Source organism: Leucoraja erinacea, unplaced genomic scaffold (assembly GCF_028641065.1).
Source record: "Leucoraja erinacea ecotype New England unplaced genomic scaffold, Leri_hhj_1 Leri_1079S, whole genome shotgun sequence".
Lineage (NCBI taxonomy): Eukaryota > Metazoa > Chordata > Chondrichthyes > Rajiformes > Rajidae > Leucoraja > Leucoraja erinaceus.
The window spans coordinates 28,345-50,848 of record NW_026575318.1 but is presented as its reverse complement, the minus strand read 5'-3'; the positions used below and the strand labels follow the sequence as shown (position 1 = coordinate 50,848).

At 51.3% G+C, this 22,504-nt stretch overlaps 1 protein-coding gene across 1 annotated transcript; it reads left to right on the top strand.

The window, feature by feature from the left end:
* Positions 1-388: 388 nt before the first annotated feature.
* LOC129715252 (POU domain, class 2, transcription factor 1-like) lies at positions 389-17,571 on the top strand. Its single transcript, XM_055665108.1, has 5 exons — positions 389-723; positions 3,755-3,815; positions 5,535-5,682; positions 10,693-10,766; positions 17,285-17,571. The coding sequence occupies exons 1-5, from the start codon at positions 460-462 to the stop codon at positions 17,545-17,547; spliced, it is 810 nt and encodes a 269-aa protein (XP_055521083.1). The 5' UTR covers positions 389-459; the 3' UTR covers positions 17,548-17,571.
* Positions 17,572-22,504: the final 4,933 nt, after the last annotated feature.

The window sequence follows — 22,504 nt, the reverse complement described above, 5'->3', positions numbered from 1 at the left end:
GATGTGGCCCTTGTGGCTAAGGGGATCAGAGGGTATGGAGAGAAGGCAGGTACGGGATACTGAGTTGGATGATCAGCCATGATCATATTGAATGGCAAATGGTGCAGGCTCGAATGGCCGAATGGCCTACTCCTGCACCTAATTTCTATGTTTCTATGTTTCTATCATATTGAATGGCGGTGCTGGCTCGATGGGGCTGAATGGCCTACTCCTGCACCTAATTTCTATGTTTCTATGTTTCTATCATATTGAATGGCGGTGCAGGCTCGAAGGGCCGAATGGCCTCTACTCCTGCACCTAATTTCTATGTTTCTATGATATGGGGAGAAAACAGGAACGGGGTACTGATTTTAGACAATCAGCCATGATCATATTGAATGGCGAATGGTGCAGGCTCGAAGGGCCGAATGGCCTACTCCTGCACCTAATTTCTATGTTTCTATGTTTCTATCATATTGAATGGTGGTGCTGGCTCGATGGGGCCGAATGGCCTACTCCTGCACCTATTGTTTATGTTTCTATGTTTTCTATGCCCCCTCACAGAACCAGAAACCAACGTCCGAGGAGATCCAGCTGATAGCCGACCAGCTGGCAATGGAAAAGGAAGTGATAAGGGTTTGGTTTTGCAATCGGAGGCAGAAGGAGAAGAGAATTAACCCAGCGAGTAACAGCGGCCTAACCTCCCTCACACACAGCAAACCGCCAATGTACAGCACTCACATGGTAAGTGTTCACTTTCATTTAAGGCTACAGAGAGACTTCCCAATGGTGTGTTAGCTTTCATAGCATCCTTCTTCGAGCAGGGTGATCAAAACTGAACGCGATACTCCAAATGGTGGCCGACTAGGAAAAGGGGAGATGCAGCGAGAGCTGGGTGTCATGGTACACCAGTCATTGAAAGTCGGCATGCAGGTGCAGCAGGCAGTGAAGAAAGCCAATGGTATGTTAGCTTTCATAGCAAAAGGATTTGAGTATAGGAGCAGGGAGGTTCTACTGCAGTTGCAGCAGGCAGTGAAGAAAGCGAATGGTATGTTAGCTTTCATAGCAAAAGGATTTGAGTATATGAGCAGGGAGGTTCTACTGCAGTTGTACAGGGTCTTGGTGAGACCACACCTGGAGTATTGCGTACAGTTTTGGTCTCCTAATCTGAGGAAAGACATTCTTGCCGTAGAGGATTTGAGTATAGGAGCAGGGAGGTTCTACTGCAGTTGTACAGGGTCTTGGTGAGACCACACCTGGAGTATTGCGTACAGTTTTGGTCTCCTAATCTGAGGAAAGACATTCTTGCCGTAGAGGATTTGAGTATAGGAGCAGGGAGGTTCTACTGCAGTTGTACAGGGTCTTGGTGAGACCACACCTGGAGTATTGCGTACAGTTTTGGTCTCCTAATCTGAGGAAAGACATTCTTGCCGTAGAGGATTTGAGTCTAGGAGCAGGGAGGTTCTACTGCAGTTGTACAGGGTCTTGGTGAGACCACACCTGGAGTATTGCGTACAGTTTTGTTCTCCAAATCTGAGGAAGGACATTATTGCCATAGAGGGAGTGCAGAGAAGGTTCACCAGACTGATTCCTGGGATGTCAGGACAGTCTTATGAAGAAAGACTGGATAGACTTGGTTTATACTCTCTAGAATTTCGGAGATTGAGAGGGGATATATGTTCTGGACTTCCCCAACACCGGGAATAATCTTCCTGCATCTTGCCTGTCCAACCAAGTTTCTTATAGAAACTTACAAAATTCTTAAGGGGTTGGACAGGCTAGATGCAGGAAGATTGCTCCCGATGTTGGGGAAGTCCAGGACAAGGGGTCACAGCTTAAGGATAAGGGGGAAATCCTTTAAAACCGAGATGAGAAGAACTTTTTTCACACAGAGAGTGGTGAATCTCTGGAACTCTCTGCCACAGAGGGTAGTCGAGGCCACAGTTCATTGGCTATATTTAAGAGGGAGTTAGATGTGGCCCTTGTGGCTAAGGGGATCAGAGGGTATGGAGAGAAGGCAGGTACAGGATACTGAGTTGGATGATCAGCCATGATCATATTGAATGGCGGTGCAGGCTCGAAGGGCCGAATGGCCTACTCCTGCACCTAATTTCAATGTTTCTATGATAGAGGTCTTTAAAATGATGAGAGGGATAGACAGAGTTGATGTGGACAAGCTTTTCCCTTTGAGAATAGGGAAGATTCAAACAAGAGGACATGACTTGAGAATTAAGGGACAGAAGTTTAGGGGTAACATGAGGGGGAACTTCTTTACTCAGAGAGTGGTGGCGGTGTGGAATGAGCTTCCAGTGGAAGTGGTGGAGGCAGGTTCGTTGGTATCATTTAAAAATAAATTGGATAGGCATATGGAGGAGAAGGGAATGGAGGGTTATGGTATGAGTGCAGGCAGGTGGGACTAAGGGGAAAAAAGTTGTTCGGCACGGACTTGTAGGGTCGAGATGGCCTGTTTCCGTGCTGTAATTGTTATATGGTTATATATGGTTATATGGAAGGAGAATATAGTGCAGTAACAGGCCATTCGGCCCTCTCCATCGACACACTAACACTATCCTACACACATCGGAGACAATTTACACACTAAGCCAAGCCAATTAACCTGTAAACTGGCAGGTCTTTGGGGTGTGGGACAAAACCGCAGCACCCGGGGAAAACCCACGCAGGTCACGGGGAGAACGTGCAAACTCCGTACAGGCAGCACCTGTAGTCGCGATCAAACCCAGGTCTTTGGCGCTGGGAGGTGTGTGTGTGGGGGGGGGGGGGGGGGGGAGAGGGGGTCAGGGGAATGGGCGGGGGGGGGTCTGTGATCTCTCCCCTCGCCCCCTGCCCCTCCTCCACATGTTCCCCCTACTCTAAAATACTCTGACATCTGATCTCTCCTCCGTCCTCTCCCTCTCTCTCTCTCCCCACCCTCTCTCCCTCCCCCTCCCTTCCTCTCTCCTCCCACCTCCTCCTCCACTTCCCTCTCTCTCTCTCTCCCTCCTCTCCCTCCCCTCCCACATCTCACCTTCTCTCCCCCTCTTCCTCCACATTCCCTCCATCCTTCCCTCCCTCTCTCCCTCTCTCTCCCTCACTCCGTCTCTCTCCTTCTCTCCTTCTCTCCATCTCCTCCCTCTCTCTCCCTCTCTCTCCCCCTCCCTCTCTCCTCTCCCTCTCTCTCTCTCCTCTCCCTCCCTCCCTCTCTCTCCCTCCCTCCCTCTCCTCCCTCCCTCCCCTACTCCCTCCCTCCCTCACTCCTCCCTCCCTCCCTCCCTCCTCCCCACCTCCATCCCTCCCTCCCTCCCTCCCTCCCTCCCTCCCTCCCTCCACCTCCCTCCTCCCCCTCTTCCCTCCCTCCCTCCCTCCCTCCTCCCTCCCTCCCCTCCCTCCCTCCCTCCTCCCTCCCCTCCTCCCTTCCTCTCTCCACTCCCTCCTCCCTCCCTCCCTCACCTCCACCTTCCCTCTCTCTCCCTCCCTTCCTCTCCCTCCCTCCTCCCTCCCTCCCTTCCTCCCTCCTCCATCCTTCCCTCCCTCTCTCCCTCTCTCTCTGCCTCCCCCCCTCTCCCCCTCTCTCCCTCCCTCTCCCCCTCTCTCTCTCCCTCCCTCCCCCTCCCTCCCTCGGTCCCTCCTTCCCTCTCTCGCTCGGTATCTCCTTCCCTCCCCCTCTCTCCTCTGCCTCTCCCCCCTCCCCCTCTCTCCCTCCCTCCCTCCCTCTCTCCCTCCCTCCCTCGCCCCCTCCCTCCCTCCCTCCCTCCCTCCATCCCTCCCTCTCTCCCAGGTCTCTCCTCAGGCATTGAACCTTCCAGTCTCACAAGGCTCCAACAGTCTCAGCACGACAGGTAAGGCTGGGTTTGACTATGTGTGGGGAGGGAGAGTGAGAGAGGGAGAGAAGGAGCGGGGGTGTTGTGGATAATGAAGAGGATTTCCAAAGTCAACAGAGTGATTTAGGCCATTTGGAAAAATGGGCTGAAAGATGGCAGATGGAGTTTAATGCTGATAAGTGTGAGGTGCTACACCTTGGCAGGACAAATCAAAATAGGACGTACATGGTAAATGGTAGGGAATTGAAGAATACAGTTGAACAGAGGGATCTGGGTATAACCATGCATAGTTCCTTGAAGGTGGAATCTCATATAGATAGGGTGGTAAAGAAAGCTTTTGGTATGCTAGCCTTTATAAATCAGAGCATTGAGTATAGAAGCTGGGATGTACTGTTAAAATTGTACAAGGCATTGGTGAGACCAAATCTGGAGTATGGTGTACAATTTTGGTCGCCCAATTATAGGAAGGATGTCAACAAAATAGAGAGAGTACAGAGGGGATTTACTAGAATGTTGCCTGGGTTTCAACAACTAAGTTACAGAGATAGGTTGAATAAGTTAGGTCTTTATTCTCTGGAGCTCAGAAGGTTAAGGGGGGACTTGATAGAGGTCTTTAAAATGATGAGAGGGATAGACAGAGTTGATGTGGACAAGCTTTTCCCTTTGAGAATAGGGAAGATTCAAACAAGAGGACATGACTTCAGAATTAAGGGACAGAAGTTTAGGGGTAACATGAGGGGGAACTTCTTTACTCAGAGAGTGGTAGCGGTGTGGAATGAGCTTCCACTGGAAGTGGTGGAGGCAGGTTCGTTGGTATCATTTAAAAATAAATTGGATAGGCATATGGATGAGAAGGGAATGGAGGGTTATGGTATGAGTACAGGCAGGTGGGACTAAGGGGAAAAAAGTTGTTCGGCACGGACTTGTAGGGCCGAGATGGCCTGTTTCGAATGGTATGTTAGCTTTCATTGCAAAAGGATTTGAGTATAGGAGCAGGGAGATTCTACTGCAGTTGTACAGGGTCTTGGTGAGACCACACCTGGAGTATTGCGTACAGTTTTGGTCTCCAAATCTGAGGAAGGACATTATTGCCATAGAGGGAGTGCAGAGACGGTTCACCAGACTGATTCCTGGGATGTCAGGACTGTCTTATGAAGAAAGACTGGATAGTCTTGGTTTATACTCTCTAGAATTTAGGAGATTGAGAGGGGATCTTATAGAAACTTACAAAATTCTTAAGGGGTTGGACAGGCTAGATGCAGGAAGATTGTTCCTGATGTTAGGGAAGTCCAGGACAAGGGGTCACAGCTTAAGGATAAGGGGGAAATCCTTTAAAACCAAGATGAGAAGAACTTTTTTCACACTGAGAGTGGTGAATCTCTGGAACTCTCTGCCACAGAGGGTAGTTGAGGCCAGTTCATTAGCTATATTTAAGAGGGAGTTAGATGTGGCCCTTGTGGCTAAGGGGATTAGGGGGTATGGAGAGAAGGCAGGTACGGGATACTGAGTTGGATGATCAGCCATGATCATATTGAATGGCGGTGCAGGCTCGAAGGGCCGAATGGCCTACTCCTGCACCTAATTTCTATCTTTCTATGTTTCTATGTTTCCGTGCTGTAATTGTTATATGGTTATATGAGAGGAAGAGAGGGAGAGTGAGAGGGAGGGGACGTGAATGGGATGGGAATGGGGCTGGGATAGGGAGCAACTAACACCCCCTCCTCCTTGCCCCCACAGTGCCAGTGATGAGCGTTGGCGGAGTGTCACTCTCTGCAGGAGTAACGGGGACTTCACTCTCCACACTCAACACCTCACCTCCCACTCCGCCCAACAGCATTAACACCACCCACTCCATGGCCCTCTCAGCCTTGCAAACCAACACAGGGTAAGCTGGCCTTTGTCCGTGCAATATCTCTAAAGTCTAGTGTGGATGTGAGGTTATCCATTTTGGTGGCAAAAACGTGAAACTTAAAGCACACGGCATTGGGGGTTCAGTATTGATGTGGATAGAGAACTGGCTGGCAAACAGGAAGCAAAGAGTAGGAGTAAACGGGTCCTTTTCACAATGGCAGGCAGTGACTAGTGTGGTACCGCAAGGCTCAGTACTGGGACCCCAGCTATTTACAATATATTTTTATGATCTGGATGAGGGAATTGAAGGCAATATCTCCAAGTTTGCGGATGACACTAAGCTGGGGGGGCAGTGTTAGCTGGGATGGGGATGGTAGGAGAATGCAAGGTGACTTGGATAGGCTGGGTGAATGGTCAAATGTTTGGCAGATGCAATATAATGTGTAAAAATGTGAGGTTATCCATTTTGGTGGCAAAAAACGGGAAAGCAGAATATTATCTAAATGGTGGCCGACTAGGAAAAGGCGGAGATGCAGCGAGACCTGGGTGGCATGGTACACCAGTCATTGAAAGTAGGCATGCAGGTGCAGCAGGCAGTAAAGAAAGCGAATGGTATGTTAGCTTTCATTGCAAAAGGATTTGAGTATAGGAGCAGGGAGGTTCTACTGCACTTGTACAGGGTCTTGGTGAGACCACACCTGGAGTATTGCGTACAGTTTTGGTCTCCTAATCCGAGGAAAGACATTCTTGCCGTAGAGGATTTGAGTATAGGAGCAGGGAGGTTCTACTGCAGTTGTACAGGGTCTTGGTGAGACCACACCTGGAGTATTGCGTACAGTTTTGGTCTCCAAATCTGAGGAAGGGCATTATTGCCATAGAGGGAGTGCAGAGAAGGTTCACCAGACTGATTCCTGGGATGTCAGGACTGTCTTATGAAGAAAGACTGGCTAGACTTGGCTTATACTCTCTAGAATTTAGGAGATTGAGAGGGGATCTTATAGAAACTTACAAGATTCTTAAGGGGTTGGACAGGCTAGATGCAGGAAGATTGCTCCCGATGTTGGGGAAGTCCGGGACAAGGGGTCACAGCTTAAGGATAAGGGGGAAATCCTTTAAAACCGAGATGAGAAGAACTTTTTTCACACAGAGAGTGGTGAATCTCTGGAACTCTCTGCCGCAGAGGGTAGTCGAGGCCACACAGTTCATTGGCTATATTTAAGAGGGAGTTTGATGTGGCCCTTGTGGTTAAGGGGATCAGAGGGTATGGAGAGAAGGCAGGTATGGGATACTGAGTTGGATGATCAGCCATGATCATATTGAATGGCGAATGGTGCAGGCTCGAAGGGCTGAATGGCCTCTACTCCTGCACTAATTTCAATGTTTCTATGTTTCTATGGAGGGGGCGCCAGTCAGCACGGGCTAGATGGGCTGAAGGGCCTCTGTCAGTGCAGTATCTATAAAGTCTAGTGCAGATGGGGCATCTTGGTTGGCTGGGACAAGGTGGGATGAAGGGCCTGTTTCTGTTCTGTCTGACTCCAAGACACTTGGACAGGTACATGGATAGGAAAGGTTTAGAGGGACGTGGGCAAGTGGGACTGGTGTAGACGGGGCATGTTTGTCCGCATGGGCAAGTTGGGCCAAAGGGCCTGTTTCCACACTGTATCTCTAAAATCTATTGTAGATGGGGCATCTTGGTCGGCAAAGGCTAGTTGGGCCAAAGGTCGCCCAATTATAGGAAGGATGTCAACAAAATAGAGAGAGTACAGAGGAGATTTACTAGAATGTTGCCTGGGTTTTGAACAACTAAGTTACAGAGATAGGTTGAATAAGTTGGGTCTTTATTCTCTGGAGCGCAGAAGGTTAAGGGGGGACTTGATAGAGGTCTTTAAAATGATGAGAGGGATAGACAGAGTTGATGTGGACAAGCTTTTCCCTTTGAGAATAGGGAAGATTCAAACAAGAGGACATGACTTCAGAATTAAGGGACAGAAGTTTAGGGGTAATATGAGGGGGAACTTCTTTACTCAGAGAGTGGTAGCGGTGTGGAATGAGCTTCCAGTGGAAGTGGTGGAGGCAGGTTCAGATTCAGATTCAGATTCAATTTTAATTGTCATTGTCAGTGTACAGTACAGAGACAACGAAATGCATTTAGCATCTCCCTTGAAGAGCGACATTGGTATCATTTAAAAATAAATTGGATAGGCATATGGATGAGAAGGGAATGGAGGGTTATGGTATGAGTGCAGGCAGGTGGGACTAAGGGGAAAAAAAAATTTGTTCGGCACAGACTTGTAGGGCCGAGATGGCCTGTTTCCGTGCTGTAATTGTTATATGGTTATATGACCTGATTCCATGCTGTATGACTCTATGAATCTATGACATTTAGACAAGTACATGGATAGGAACGTTTTTGAGGGATATGGGCCAAATGTGGGCATCTGGGACTAGTGTAGATGGGGCATTTTAGCCGGTGTGGGCAAGTTAGGCCAAAGGGCCAGTTTCCGCGCTGTATCTCTAAACTAAACTAAACAAAACATGCATGGCCACACAAAGATGCATGCACACAAGATGCAGCCACGGGTTCTGGTGTACGCACACACACACACACACACACACACACACACACACACACACACACACACACACGTAGACACACACACATACAGGCACACACATAGACACACGTACAAGACACACACACACATGCACACAAATACATATATACACATACAGACACACAGACATATACACACACGCACACACACACACACACGAATAGACACACACATGTGTGCACACACATATACACGTACAAACATACACACATGTACACACATGCGTACACATACACGAATAGACACACACGCAAACATACAGTATACACACACATATACACGAAGACACAAACCACACAGAAACTCACACACAGATACACACAACACATACACATACAGACATACACACATACAATCGTTCACACACGTACACACACAGACACACACACACACACGTACACTCACACATACACACACACACATACACACAGAGACACATACACAGACACGCACACACACACACGCAGACACACTCACACACACTTACACACACACACATGCACACACACCACAGACACACACACACACACACACATACCACCCACACACCCACACACACACACACACATATGTGTACACACACACATATACATGTACAAACATACACACACGTACACACACACATGAATAGACACACGCACACGTACACAAGCATACGGTACACACACACATGTACAAGTAGACACACAGAAACACACACAATGCATTCATGTACAGGCGTACACGTACACTCGCAGACACACACTCGTACACACACAGAAACACACACTCAGACACATGTACCTACAGACAGTCACACAAACGTGCGTACACACACGTACACACCCACATGTGTACACACACATGCGTACAGACACGCATATGTATACACACACAAATAGACACACACACGTACACATGCACACACACAGACACACGCATAGGCACATACACGTAGAGTTTCACACAGATGCGCACACACATGCGTACAGACACATGTACAGGTACACACACACACACAATGCACATACGCACACACGTGTACACACACACATATACACATACACATTTACACACAGAGAAACACACACAGACGTCCACACAGACGTACAAATGTACACACACACGCGTACACACACATACACGTACACACAGACACACGTACATACACACATACATACACACATACATACACACACAGATACACATAGACACACACACTCACACGCACATACGTACACATGCACAGACACACACATAGACACACATGCATACACACAGATATGCACACACAGATACAGACACACGTACGATCGTACACAAGCAGACGCACACATAGACACACACTCATACTCCCACACAGATACAGACACACACATACTCACACACGAACTTGTACACTCGCACACACACAGATACAGACACACACTCGTACACTCATACACACACACACTCGTACACTCACACACACAGATACATTCACACTTGTACACACACACTCGTACATACTCACACACACACTCTTACACTCGCACACACACTCACACACGTACACCCACACCCACACACAGACTTGTACACACACACACTCGCACACACACACACCCGTACACTCACACCCACACACACACTTGTACACACACACTCACACACACACACCCACACCCACACACTCACACTACACACACACACTCGTACACACACACACACACTCATACACGTCCACACACACACACCCTGGTGCACACACACCCGCACACCTACACACACACACACACCCGTACACACACACACACACTCATACACGTCCACACACACACACCCTGGTGCACACACACCGTACACTCACACACACACTCACACACGTACACCCACACCCACACACATACACACACACACACACACTCACACACACACTCACACACACACAGACACACACCCACACACACTTGTACACACACACACACTCACACACACACACTCACACACGTACACCCACACACACACACATACACACACACACACACACACACACACACACACACACACACACACACACACACACACACACACACACACACACGTACACACACACGTCCACACACACACACACACACACACACACACCCATACACACACACACACTCATACACGTGCACACACACACACACCCTGGTGCACACACACTCGTACACTCACACACACAGATACAGACACACTCCCGTACACTCACACACACACACACCCGTACACTCACACACACACTCATACACGTGCACACACACACACCCTGGTGTACACTCACACACACACACACTCGTACACTCACAGACACACAGATACAGACACACTCCCGTACACTCACACCAGAACGTTAGGCAGGGATTCAGGTCCCCCTCTTGCTGGCTCTGTGTGAACTCTGATGGCCGCTGTTGTTGGTTACGTTGCAGAGGTCCCCTGCTGCCTGTAAACCATGGGATCAATGCCTCTCTCATCGCCGGTAACCCCTTGGCAACCATCCAAGGTTTGTGTCCATCACCAGCCTCGTATCAGCCATACTCCACCTCTCATTGACGGAACGAGGCCAGGCATCTCCCCCATTTCTCTCACACCACCCCCCATCCTCCCCGCACCACTGTGTGCCTTCCCACCACCACTGCATTCCCGTCGCATGCTCCCTGCCCTGAATACCCTACCCTCCTCCATATCCCCTCCGATCACTCCCAGGAGCAGAATCAGGCTGTTCCCCCACCCAGGGACACAATGCTGAGTCTCTATGATGGTCTAGCCACATCTGGAGCATTGCACGCTTTACAAGAACCATCCCAGGAAGGAATGAGTGGGTTAATGTACGATGAGCGTTCGACAGCACTGGGCCTGTCTGTACTCGCTGGAGTTTAGAAGGATGAATGTTGCCTGGGTTTCAACAACTAAGTTACAGAGATAGGTTGAATAAATTAGGTCTTTATTCTCTGGAGCACAGAAGGTTAAGGGGGGACTTGATAGAGGTCTTTAAAATGATGAGAGGGATAGACAGAGTTGATGTGGACAAGCTTTTCCCTTTGAGAATAGGGAAGATTCAAACGAGAGGACATGACTTCAGAATTAAGGGACAGAAGTTTAGGGGTAACATGAGGGGGAACTTCTTTGCTCAGGGAGTGGTAATGAGCTTCCAGTGGAAGTGGTGGAGGCAGGTTCGTTGGTATCATTTAAAAATAAATTGGATAGGCATATGGATGAGAAGGGAATGGAGGGTTATGGTATGAGTGCAGGCAGGTGGGACTAAGGGGAAAAAAGTTGTTCGGCACGGACTTGTAGGGCCGAGATGGCCTGTTTCCGTGCTGTAATATGGTTATATGGTTATATGATGAGTGGGGATCTCATTGAAACGTACAGAATAGCGAAAGGCCCGGATAGAGGGGATGTGCAGAGGATGTTTCCACTAGTGGGAGAGTCTAGGACCAGAGGGCACAGCCTCAGAATTAAAGGGCGTGCATTTCGGAAGGAGATGAGGTGGAATTTCTGTAGTATTCATTCCCACAGACTACTCTGTGGAGGCCACAAGTTAGTGGATATATTTAAGGCAGAGACAGATAGATTCTTGATTAGTACGGGTGTCAGGGGTTATGGGAATTAGGCAGGAAAATGGGGATAGATCAGCCATGATTGAATGGTGGGGTGGACTTGATGGGCCGAATGGCCTAATTCTGCACCAGGCCTATCACCGTTTGAGTGGAGCTTCCATTTTGCATGTCACATGTCACCACAGACATGCATTCAATTCATCTCATCTGTTGACATGGTGTTCTTGCTGTATAAAGACTACTCCCCGTATCAATGTACCCCTTAAAGCCATGTTGTGATACGTAGATATAATAAAGTGTGCAGACAGGCCATCTGGCCGAACACCCGCACCACCCAACATGCCCCGTCTACACTAGTCCTAGTCCCACCCCGGCCAACATGCCCATCTACACTAGTCCCACCCCGACCAACATGCCCCATCTACACTAGTCCCACCCCGACCAACATGCCCCATCTACACTAGTCCCACCCCGACCAACATGCCCCATCTCCACTAGTCCCACCCCGACCTACATGCCCCATCTACACTAGTCCCACCCCGACCAACATGCCCCATCTACACTAGTCCCACCCCGACCAACATGCCCCATCTACACTAGTCCCACCCCGACCAACATGCCCCATCTACACTAGTCCCACCCCGACCAACATGCCCCATCTACACTAGTCCCACCCCGACCAACATGCCCCATCTACACTAGTCCCACCCCGACCAACATGCCCCATCTACACTAGTCCCACCCCCCAACATGCACCATCTACACTGCATGCCCAGTCTACACTAGTCCCACCCCGACCAACATGCCCCATCTACACTAGTCCCACCCCGACCAACATGCCCCATCTACACTAGTCCCACCCCGACCCAACATGACCATCTACACTAGTCCCCCCGACCAACATGCCCCATCTACACTAGTCCCACCCCGACCAACATGATCCATCTACACTAGTCCCACCCCGACCAACATGTCCCATCTACACTAGTCCCACCCCGACCAACATTGCCCCATCTACACTAGTCCCACCCCCACCAACACGCCCCATCTACACTAGTCCCCACCCCACCCCATGCCCATCAACTAGCCCCTGCCCCTCTACACTAGTCCCCCCGGACCAACATGCCCCATTCTACACTAGTCCCCACCCCGACCAACATGCCCCATCTACACTAGTCCCACCCCGACCAACATGCCCCGTCTACATCCCTACCCCGACCAACCCCGTTCTACACTAGTCCCACCCCGACCAACATGCCCCATCTACACTAGTCCCACCCCGACCAACATGCCCCATCTACACTAGTCCCACCCCGACCAACATGCCCCATCTACACTAGTCCCACCCCGACCAACATGCCCCATCTACACTAGTCCCACCCCGACCAACATGCCCCATCTACACACTAGTACCCCACCCCGACCAAGTCCCATGCCCCCATCTACACTAGTCCCACCCCGACCAACATGCCCCATCTACACAGGCCCCACGCTGACTAACATGCCCCATCTACACTAGTTCCCCCACCCCGACCAACATGCCCCATCTACACTAGTCCCACCCCGACCAACATGCCCCATCTACACTAGTCCCACCCCGACCAACATGCCCCATCTACACTGTAGTCCCACCCCGACCAACATGCCCCATCTACACTAGTCCCACCCCGACCAACATGCCCCATCTACACTAGTCCACCCCGACCAACATGCCCCATCTACACTAGTCCCACCCCGACCAACATGCCCCATCTACACTAGTCCCACCCCGACCAACATGCCCCATCTACACTAGTCCCACCCCGACCAACATGCCCCATCTACACTAGTCCCACCCCGACCAACATGCCCCATCTACACTAGTCCCACCCCGACCAACATCCCCCATCTACACTAGTCCCACTCCGACCAACACGCTCATACCTACAGTAGTCTCACCTCAACCAACATGCCCCATCCACACTAGTCCCACCCCGACCAACATGCCCCATCCACACTAGTCCCACCCCGACCAACATGCCCCAATCTACACTTGTCCCACCCCTACCGACTTCCCCCATCTACACTAGTCCCACCCCCGACCAACTTGCCCCATCTACACTAGTCCCACCCCGACCAATATGCCCCATCTACACTAGTCCCAACCGGACCAACATGCCCCATCTGCACTAGACCCACTCCGACCAACATGCCCATACCTACACTAGTCCCACCCCGACCAACATGCTCCATCTACACTAGTCCCACCCCGACCAACATGCCCCATCTACACTAGTCACACCTGCCCGCATTTGGCCCATATCCCTCCAAACCTGTCCTATCCATGTACCTGTCTAACTGTTTCTTAAACGTTGGGATAGTCCCAGCCTCAACTAACTCTGGCAGCTCGTTCCATACACCCACCACTCTGTGTGAAAAAGATTCTGATTCAATCTTTTCACCTTAAACCTATGTCCTCTGGTCCTCGATTCCCCTACCCGATCTATTCCTCTCATGATTTTATACACATGATTATATAATCTCCCCTAATCCTCCTGCGCTCCAGGGAATAGAGACACAGCCTGCTCAACCTCTCCCTGTAGCTCACACCCTCAACAGCCACGTAAATCCTCCCTGTACCCTTTCCAGCATGACAATATATTTCCTGTGACTTGGTGTCCAGAACTGAGCACAATATTCTAATTGCAGTCTCCGCAACGTCCTATACAATTGTAACATGAAATCACACCCACTACACTCAATACTCTGGCTGTTGAAGACCAATGTACCAAAGCCCTGTTGACCACTTTATCTACCTGTGATGCCACTTTCAAGGAACTATGAGGATCTACATGAGAACTATCAGGACTGCTCTGCAACATTCCATGTCTTGATGTGACTCTATTTTCAGGAACTGTGTGTGTGTGTGCCACCACTGTGTGTGTGTGTGCCACTGTGTGTGTGTGTCACTGTGTGTGTGTGTGTCACTGTGTGTGTGTGCGTCACTGTGTGTGTGTGTGTGCCACTGTGTGTGTTTGTGTCACTGTGTGTGTGTGTGTCACTGTGTGTGTGTGTGTCACTGTGTGTGTGTGTCACTGTGTGTGTGTGTGTGTGACTGTGTGTGTGTGTCACTGTGTGTGTGTGTCACTGTGTGTGTGTGTGCCACTGTGTGTGTGTGTGTCACTGTGTGTGTGTGTGACTGTGTGTGTGTGTGTCACTGTGCCTGTGTGTGTGTGTGTGTGTGTGTGTGCCACTGTGTGTGTGTGTATCTGTGTGTGTGTGTGTGTGTGTGTGTGTCACTGTGTGTGTGTGTGTGTGTGTCAGTGTGTGTGCCAGTGTGTGTGTGTGTGTGTGTGTGTGTGTCACTGTGTGTGTGTGTGTGTGTCACTGTGTGTGTGTGTGTGTCACTGTGTGTGTGTGTGTGTGTGTGTGTGTGTGTGTGTGTGTGTGTGTCCCTGCGGGTGTGTGTGTGTGTGTGTCACTGTGTGTGTGTGTCACTGTGTGTGTTGTGTGCTCTGTGTGTGTGTGTGCCACTGCGTGTGTGTGTGCCACTGTGTGTATGTGTCACTGTGTGTGTGTGTGTGTGTTCCACTGTGGGTGTGTGTGTGTTACACTGTGTGTGTGTGTGTGCCACTGTGTGTGTGTGCCACTGTGTGTGTGTGTGTCTCTCTGTGTGTTTGCGTGTACCTGTGTGTGTGTGTGCCACTGTGTGTGTGTTTGTGTGTTCCACTGTGTGTGTGTGTGCCACTGTGCCTGTGTGTGTGCCACTGTGTGTGTGTACCACTGTGTGTGTGTGTGTGTGTGTCCACTGTGTGTGAGTATGTGTGTGCCACTGTGTGTGTGTGTGTGTGTGCCACTGTGTGTGTGTGTTTCCGCTGTGTGTGTGTCACTGTGTGTGTGTTTGTGTCACTGTGCTGTGAGTGTGTGTGGCTGCTCTGTGTGTGTGCCTCTGTATGTGTGTGTGTGTGTGTGTGTATGTGCCATGTGTGTGTGCTCTGTGTATGTGTGTGCTCTGTGTTGTGTGTGTGCTCTGTGTGTGTGTGTGTGTGTGTGCTCTGTGTGTGCTGTGTGTGCACTTGTGTGTGTGTGTGCTCACTGTGTGTGTGCTGTGTGTGTGCCGCCTGTGTGTGTGTGCCACTGCCTGTGTACGTCACTCTGTACAGTGTTGTGTGTGCCTCTGTGTGTGTGTGTGCCACTCTGTATGTGTGTTTCCACCGTGTGTATGTCACCACTGTGGTGTGTGTGTGTGTGTTTCCACTGTGGGTGCTGTGTTCACTCTGTGGGTGTGTGTCCCACCGTGTGTGTAGGCTCTGTCACTCTGTGCAGTGTGCGTCACTGCCTGTGATCACCACCTGTGTGTCACTGCTGTGTGTGTGTTCTGTGCCGTGTGTGTCTCACTGCTGTATGTGTGTGTGTGTGTGTGCTCTGTTTGTGTGTGCTCTGTGTGTGTGTATATGAGTCTGTGCTCTGTGTACCACCACCTGTGTCTCACTCTGTATGTGTTCCCACCGCCTGTGTGTCTCACTCTGTATGTGTTCCCACCGCCTGTGTGTCTCACTCTGTATGTGTTCCCACCGCCTGTAATTCACTCTGTATGTGTTCCCACCGCCTGTAGTTCACTCTGTATGTGTTCCCACCGCCTGTGTCTCACTCTGTATGTGTTCCCACCGCCTGTGTCTCACTCTGTATGTGTTCCCACCGCCTGTGTCTCACTCTGTGTGTGTTTCCCTCCGCCTGTAGTGGCTCACTCTGTATGTGTTCCCACCGCCTTTAGTTCACTCTGTATGTGTTCCCACCGCCTGTTTCTCACTCTGTATGTGTTCCCACCGCCCTGTAGTTCACTCTGTATGTGTTCCCACCGCCTGTGTGTCTCACCCTGTATGTGTTCCCACCGCCTGTGTATGTGTTCCCACCGCCTGTAGTTCACTCTGTATGTGTTCCCACCGCCTCTGTGTCTCACTGTATGTGTTCCCACCGCCCTGTAATTCACTCTGTATGTGTTCCCCACCACCTGTAGTTCACTCTGTATGTGTTCCCACCACCCTGTAATTCACTCTGTATGTGTTCCCACCGCCTGTGTATGTGTTCCCACCGCCTGTACGTCACTCTGTACAGTGTTCCCACCGCCTGTCTCTCACTCTGTATGTGTTCCCACCGCCTGTAGTTCACTCTGTATGTGTTCCCACCGCCTGTGTCTCACTCTGTATGTGTTCCCACCGCCTGTAGTTCACTCTGTATGTGTTCCCACCCGCCTGTAGTTCACCGCCTGTATGTGTTCCCACCGCCTGTAGTTGACTCTGTATGGTGTTCCCACTGCCTGTGTCTCACCCTGTATGTGTTCCCACTGCCTGTACCTGACTGTATGTGTTCCCACCGCCTGTAGTTCACTCTGTATGTGTTCCCACCGCCTGTAGTTCACTCTGTACAGTGTTCCCACCGCCTGTGTCTCACTGTCCTCCCCCCCTCCCTTGTGTTACAGCGCTGGCCGGCGGTGGGCCTGTGTCGACGGTGGGCCTGGACGGTAGCCTGGTGCTGTCGACCGGCGCCTGCAGCAACACCACCCCCAGCCTCTTCCTCAGCCGCCCCAGCCTGCCGCTGATGGTGGGCACTTCCTCCGCCCTGGGCCTCCCCTCCCGGCACGGCAAGGCCGGAGCCGGCGCCGCCGCCGCCGGGAACGCCGCCGGGAACGCCGCCGGGAACGCCGCTGATCCCCGCCTCTCCGCCGGGACCGGCTACGAGTGACCGGGCCGTTTTCCCTCGTCAGCTGTCCGCCAAAAAAAAAAAAAACCCGGATCTCTCTCCCCCCCCCCCCCCCCCCTCCCCCGACAACGCCAGCTCTCGACGGAGCAAGAAGAAAGGGAGGTCCCCCTCAACTCCCCGACGACACACAACCCCACCCCACCTCTGGACGAACCCCCCTCTACTCTCAAACCCCCCCTTTTTGTTCACCGTCTCTCTGTGGGGGATTCAAAGGGTGGTGGTTATTTTTTTTATATATATAGTTTGTGGCGTTGGTTTTTTTCTGATCGTTAACCAGCGGAGATCGGGGGGGCGGGGGTGGGAGGGGAAGGGGGGAAGAGGGAGGAGGAGCAGAAGAAGGGTCTCGCATATTTATTTACTGCTGGGAATTTTATTTTAAACCGAGATACAGCCAAATCCGTCGCCTCTACTCAGCTATCCAGTGCCTGAACTTTCACGTTCTATCACTCAAACCAAAAAAAACACATGCAAACAACGCACACACACGTACACACACACACGTACACACACACACACACGTACACACACACACTCACACACACTCACACACACATGCTACACACACACACACACACACACACACACACTCACTCTCACACACGCACACACACACACTCACACACTCACACGTACACACACTCACACGCACGCATACGCACACACACACACACAACACACACACTCACACGCACGCAAACGCACGCACATACACACACACACACACACACACAAGCACACACACACACATACACACACATATACAGACACACACACGTACACACACACTCACGACACACACACACACACGTCACACACACACACACACACGCACACACACACACGCATGACGGTAAAAGGGAAACCCCTTCTTAAAACCTTCCTCCCGCATTTCGAGATGAGAAAAATACACTGGATTTTAATTAGACAAGTGGGGAAGGGAAGGGGGGAAGGGGAGGGAAGGAGACCTCTCTGTCTCCCCTCCAATATACCTCATGGTCAGGGCTTGTTGTGGTGAAAACCTTCTCCTCTCCTCTTCCCTCCCCTCTCTCCTCCTCCCTCTCCCTCTCCTCTCCTCTCCTCTCCTCTCCTCTCCTCTCCTCTCCTCTCCTCTCCTCTCCTCTCCTCTCCTCTCCTCTCCTCTCCTCTCCTCTCCCTCCTCTCCTCTCTCTCCTCTCCTCCCCTCTCCTCCCCTCTCCTCTCCCTCTCTCCTCTCTCCTCTCCTCTCCTACCCTCCTCTCCTCACCTCTCCTCTTCTCCTCCCCTCTCCTCTCCTCTCCTCACCTCTCCTCTCCTCTCCTCTCCTCCCCTCCCCTCCCCTCTCCTCTCCTCTCCTCTCCTCTCCTCTCCTCTCCTCTCCCCTTCCCGTCTCACCTCCACAACGCTGGCCGGCCACGGTGGACCATATTGAGACAAACTAAGTGAACAAGTGCGAGAAAAATAACCAAAGTAACTTTGATGGGGGAGGGAATTGTACGCATTTTCGGGGGGGAGGGGGCGAGACCGAACAGGGAGGGATGGGGGGTGTTGTTGTATAGGGGGGGTGGTGTTTGGGGAACTGTCTGCTCCCGACACAATTCCACCCCCTCCCCCTCTCCGCCCCATCCCCCCTCCCTAACACTGACCTCAGCTTACCTGTCCGCTTCAAGCTTCCAGGTGTTGAACTCGAGACTGTGAGGTGCGGGTGTGTACGCCGTCGTGTGACACAGGTGTGTACGAGTGTGTGCGGGTTGAGTGTGCGGCGAGGTGTGTGTGCTGTCGAGCATGAGCCGGGCACGCACCAGGTGTGTACAACTGTGCACCCTAGTTTGTGAGCCCAGACGTGTACTGTAGTGCGTGTGTGTGTGTGTGGGTGTGAGTAAGTCCAGGTGTGCACTGCAGTGTGCAAACAAATGTGTAAACTAGTGAATGCGGGTGCAACTTTGTGAGGCCAGGTGTACGTTGGTGCGAGTAGGCTACTGCAGACACCGTACCAACCAGAGCACACATTAATGTGCGATCCAGTATGTATATGTGCATACACTAGTGAGCCAGTGTGTACACTGGCTTGTGAACCAGTGTGTAGAACAGTGTGTACACTGGTGTGTGTGTGGGGAGTGTGTGTGTGTGGACCAGTACCCTGGGCTTGTGCCTGTGTGTACACCTGTACAGACTGTGAGTGTGTACACCAATGTGCCGTGTGTGCAACTGCCCCGTACCAACGTGCTTGACGCCATGCATGCACATGCGTGATTGCGCGCATGTGTGCATGCATGTGCACGTGCGTGTACACGCGTGTGCATAGGAGACAGAGAGAGTCCAGTGCAGTCCCTCCTCACTGCTCCCCCTCCCGTCTAACAAACCCCCCCCCTCCTCTTCCCCCTTTACACCCGGACTTGAACTAACCCTCACCTACTTTAGATGGAATGTATCTGTGTAGCGAAATAGTTTTTATAGAAGAAATCTATGTTCTGCTTTTATTGCATATGTATAAGAAAAAAACAAAACTTGACTTTAGACCAAAAATTCACCTATCTCCACAGTAACCGGCTGTAGTCTAAATACACAGGAATAGCAAATGAAAAGCATCCCCCTCCCTCCCTCCCTCTCCCCTCCCTCCCTCGCTCAGCACTGGGACTAGACCCACCAAGCTCCCTCCCACACACACACAAACAGTGGCCCACAGCTAGTGCCAACAACCCTGGTCCTCTGTATTGTTACGAGCCAGCGTAAAGCTACAATGACCTGTCCTTTTGAGCTGCTCGATTGACAGGGGCCAGGCTGCCGTTCACTGGAAACCTGTTCCTCACACCCTGGTCGCTCTTAAGATCAGGGCGGGAGGTTTAACCCGGTCCGGGAGGTGTGGGAGAGAATGTGGGACGAGAGGAGAGGGAGGAGGAGAGGAGAGGAGTGGAGAGGAGAGGAGAGGAGAGGAGGGAGGGAGGAGGAGAGGGGGAGGAGAGAGGAGGGGAAGAAGAGGAAGGGAGAGGAGAGGAGAGGAGGGGAGAAGGAAGGAGAGGGGAAGGGAGAAAGAGAGGGGAGGGGAAGAGGGAGGGGAGAGAGGAGGAGAGAGGAGGGGAAGAGAGGAGAGGAGGGGAGGGGAGGGAAAGAGAGGAGAGGAGAATGGAGAGCGGAGGGGAAGAGAGGAGAGGAGAAGGAAGGAGAGAAGAAGGGAGGAGAGGGGAGGAGGGGAGAAGAGGAGAGGAAGGGAGAGCAGAGGAAAAAAGAGGAGAGGAGAAGGAAGGAGAGAAGAGGAGAGGCGAGGAGAGGAGAGGAGAGGAGAGGAGAGGAGAGGAGAGGAGAGAGAGAAGAGGAGAGGAGAGGAGACGAGACGAGACGAGGCACTGGGAGTCTAGAACCATAGGGCACAGCCTCAGAATTAAAGGACGTTCCTTTCGGATGGAGATGAGGAGATGAGGAGGAATTTTGGTCAGAGGGTGGGAGAGCGGAGGGGAAGAGAAGAGAGGAGAAGGAAGGAGAGGAGAGGGGAGGAGAGGGTGGGCTACAGGGATTTTTACCCCTCCCTTGAAGAATCTCCCTCCAGGATCTGTAGATCTGACCCAGTGCTGAGCTTGGTATAGTCCCGTTCCCACCAACCCCCTGTTAAACAAATAATAAGAATAATGGTGTAGGCAAAGAGGTTTAAACGACCCCGTTAGCCGAGAGAGACCACGCCGGTGGTAGGGAGATACCTCATCATATACCTCATGTAACTTTGATTAAACCAAATAAAAGACGGCACTGGACGTGGCACAACTTGACACAGCGTGGCACGGATGGGCTTGGTTTTATCTGGCCAGCAGCAGTGTCTGAAGAAGGGTCTCGACCTGAAACGTCACCCATTCCTTCTCTCCAGAGATGCTGCCTGTCCCGTTGAGTTACTCCAGCACTTTGCATCTACCTTCGATTTAAACCAGCATCTGCAGTTCTTTCCCACATATGTTGGGGGTTAAGGGCACAGCCTCAGTCTCCCCCACTCCCTTGCCTCCTCGTCCCCTCCCTCTCCAGAGTCCGTAGAGAACCTGGATCCCCCCCCCCACACTGACCCCCCTCCCTCCCTCCGCCCGCCCGCAGACATCACAAAAACGACCCCCCACACCCCGCGTGCGTTTGTGTGTGCCTTGTCGACCCAGAGGGTGGACTACTCACAGTGCCGTCCAGAGCAAGCTTCCAGAGGAACCTCAGCAGACGATAATCCAGTGGAATCCAAAGACAGAGGGAGGGAGGGTTAAATCGCCCGCTATAATCCAGAGGCAGAGCATCCAGTGTCATTGGAAACAGAGGGGGGGGGGGAGACAGCCAGTGGACACCCCCCCCCCCCCCAATCCAGTGTAATCCAAAGACAAATAAAGTGTACAGTGTATTACAGAGGCAAGGTCGAAACAGAGGGTGGAGACAGCTAAGTTTATCACCCCACTTCAGTACAATCCAAAGACAGGGCTGTGCCCAGAGTAATACTGAGTAATACAGAGACAGAGCATCCTGTGAAACAGTGTAACCAAAAAAATCCAATGGGATCCAAAGACAAAGAAGCACCCAGTGTAATACAGAGACAGAGACTCAGGGCATCCAGAGTCATTCAAAACAGGAAAAGGAGCCAGTATAACCCAAAAAAAATCCAGTGTGATCCAAAGACAGATAAAGCACCCAGTGTAATACAGAGACAGAGAGCTGGGGCATCCAGTCACCCAAACAGGTGGAGAAGTGGCCAGTTTAACCCTCCCCCCCCCACCCAAATCAAATAAACCAAAGACAGGAGATAAAATATCCAGTGTAAAACAGCCAGAGCATCCAGTGTCATCAAAAGTGGGAGAAAGAGCCAGTGTAAACCCCTCCCCAATCTAGTGTAATCAAAAGACAGGGATGTCATCCAGTGTAAGACAGAGGGAGAGCCAGAGCATCCAAAAAAAGAGGGAAGCCAGTGTAATCCAAAGGAAAGAATCCAGTGCAATCCAAAGAAAGG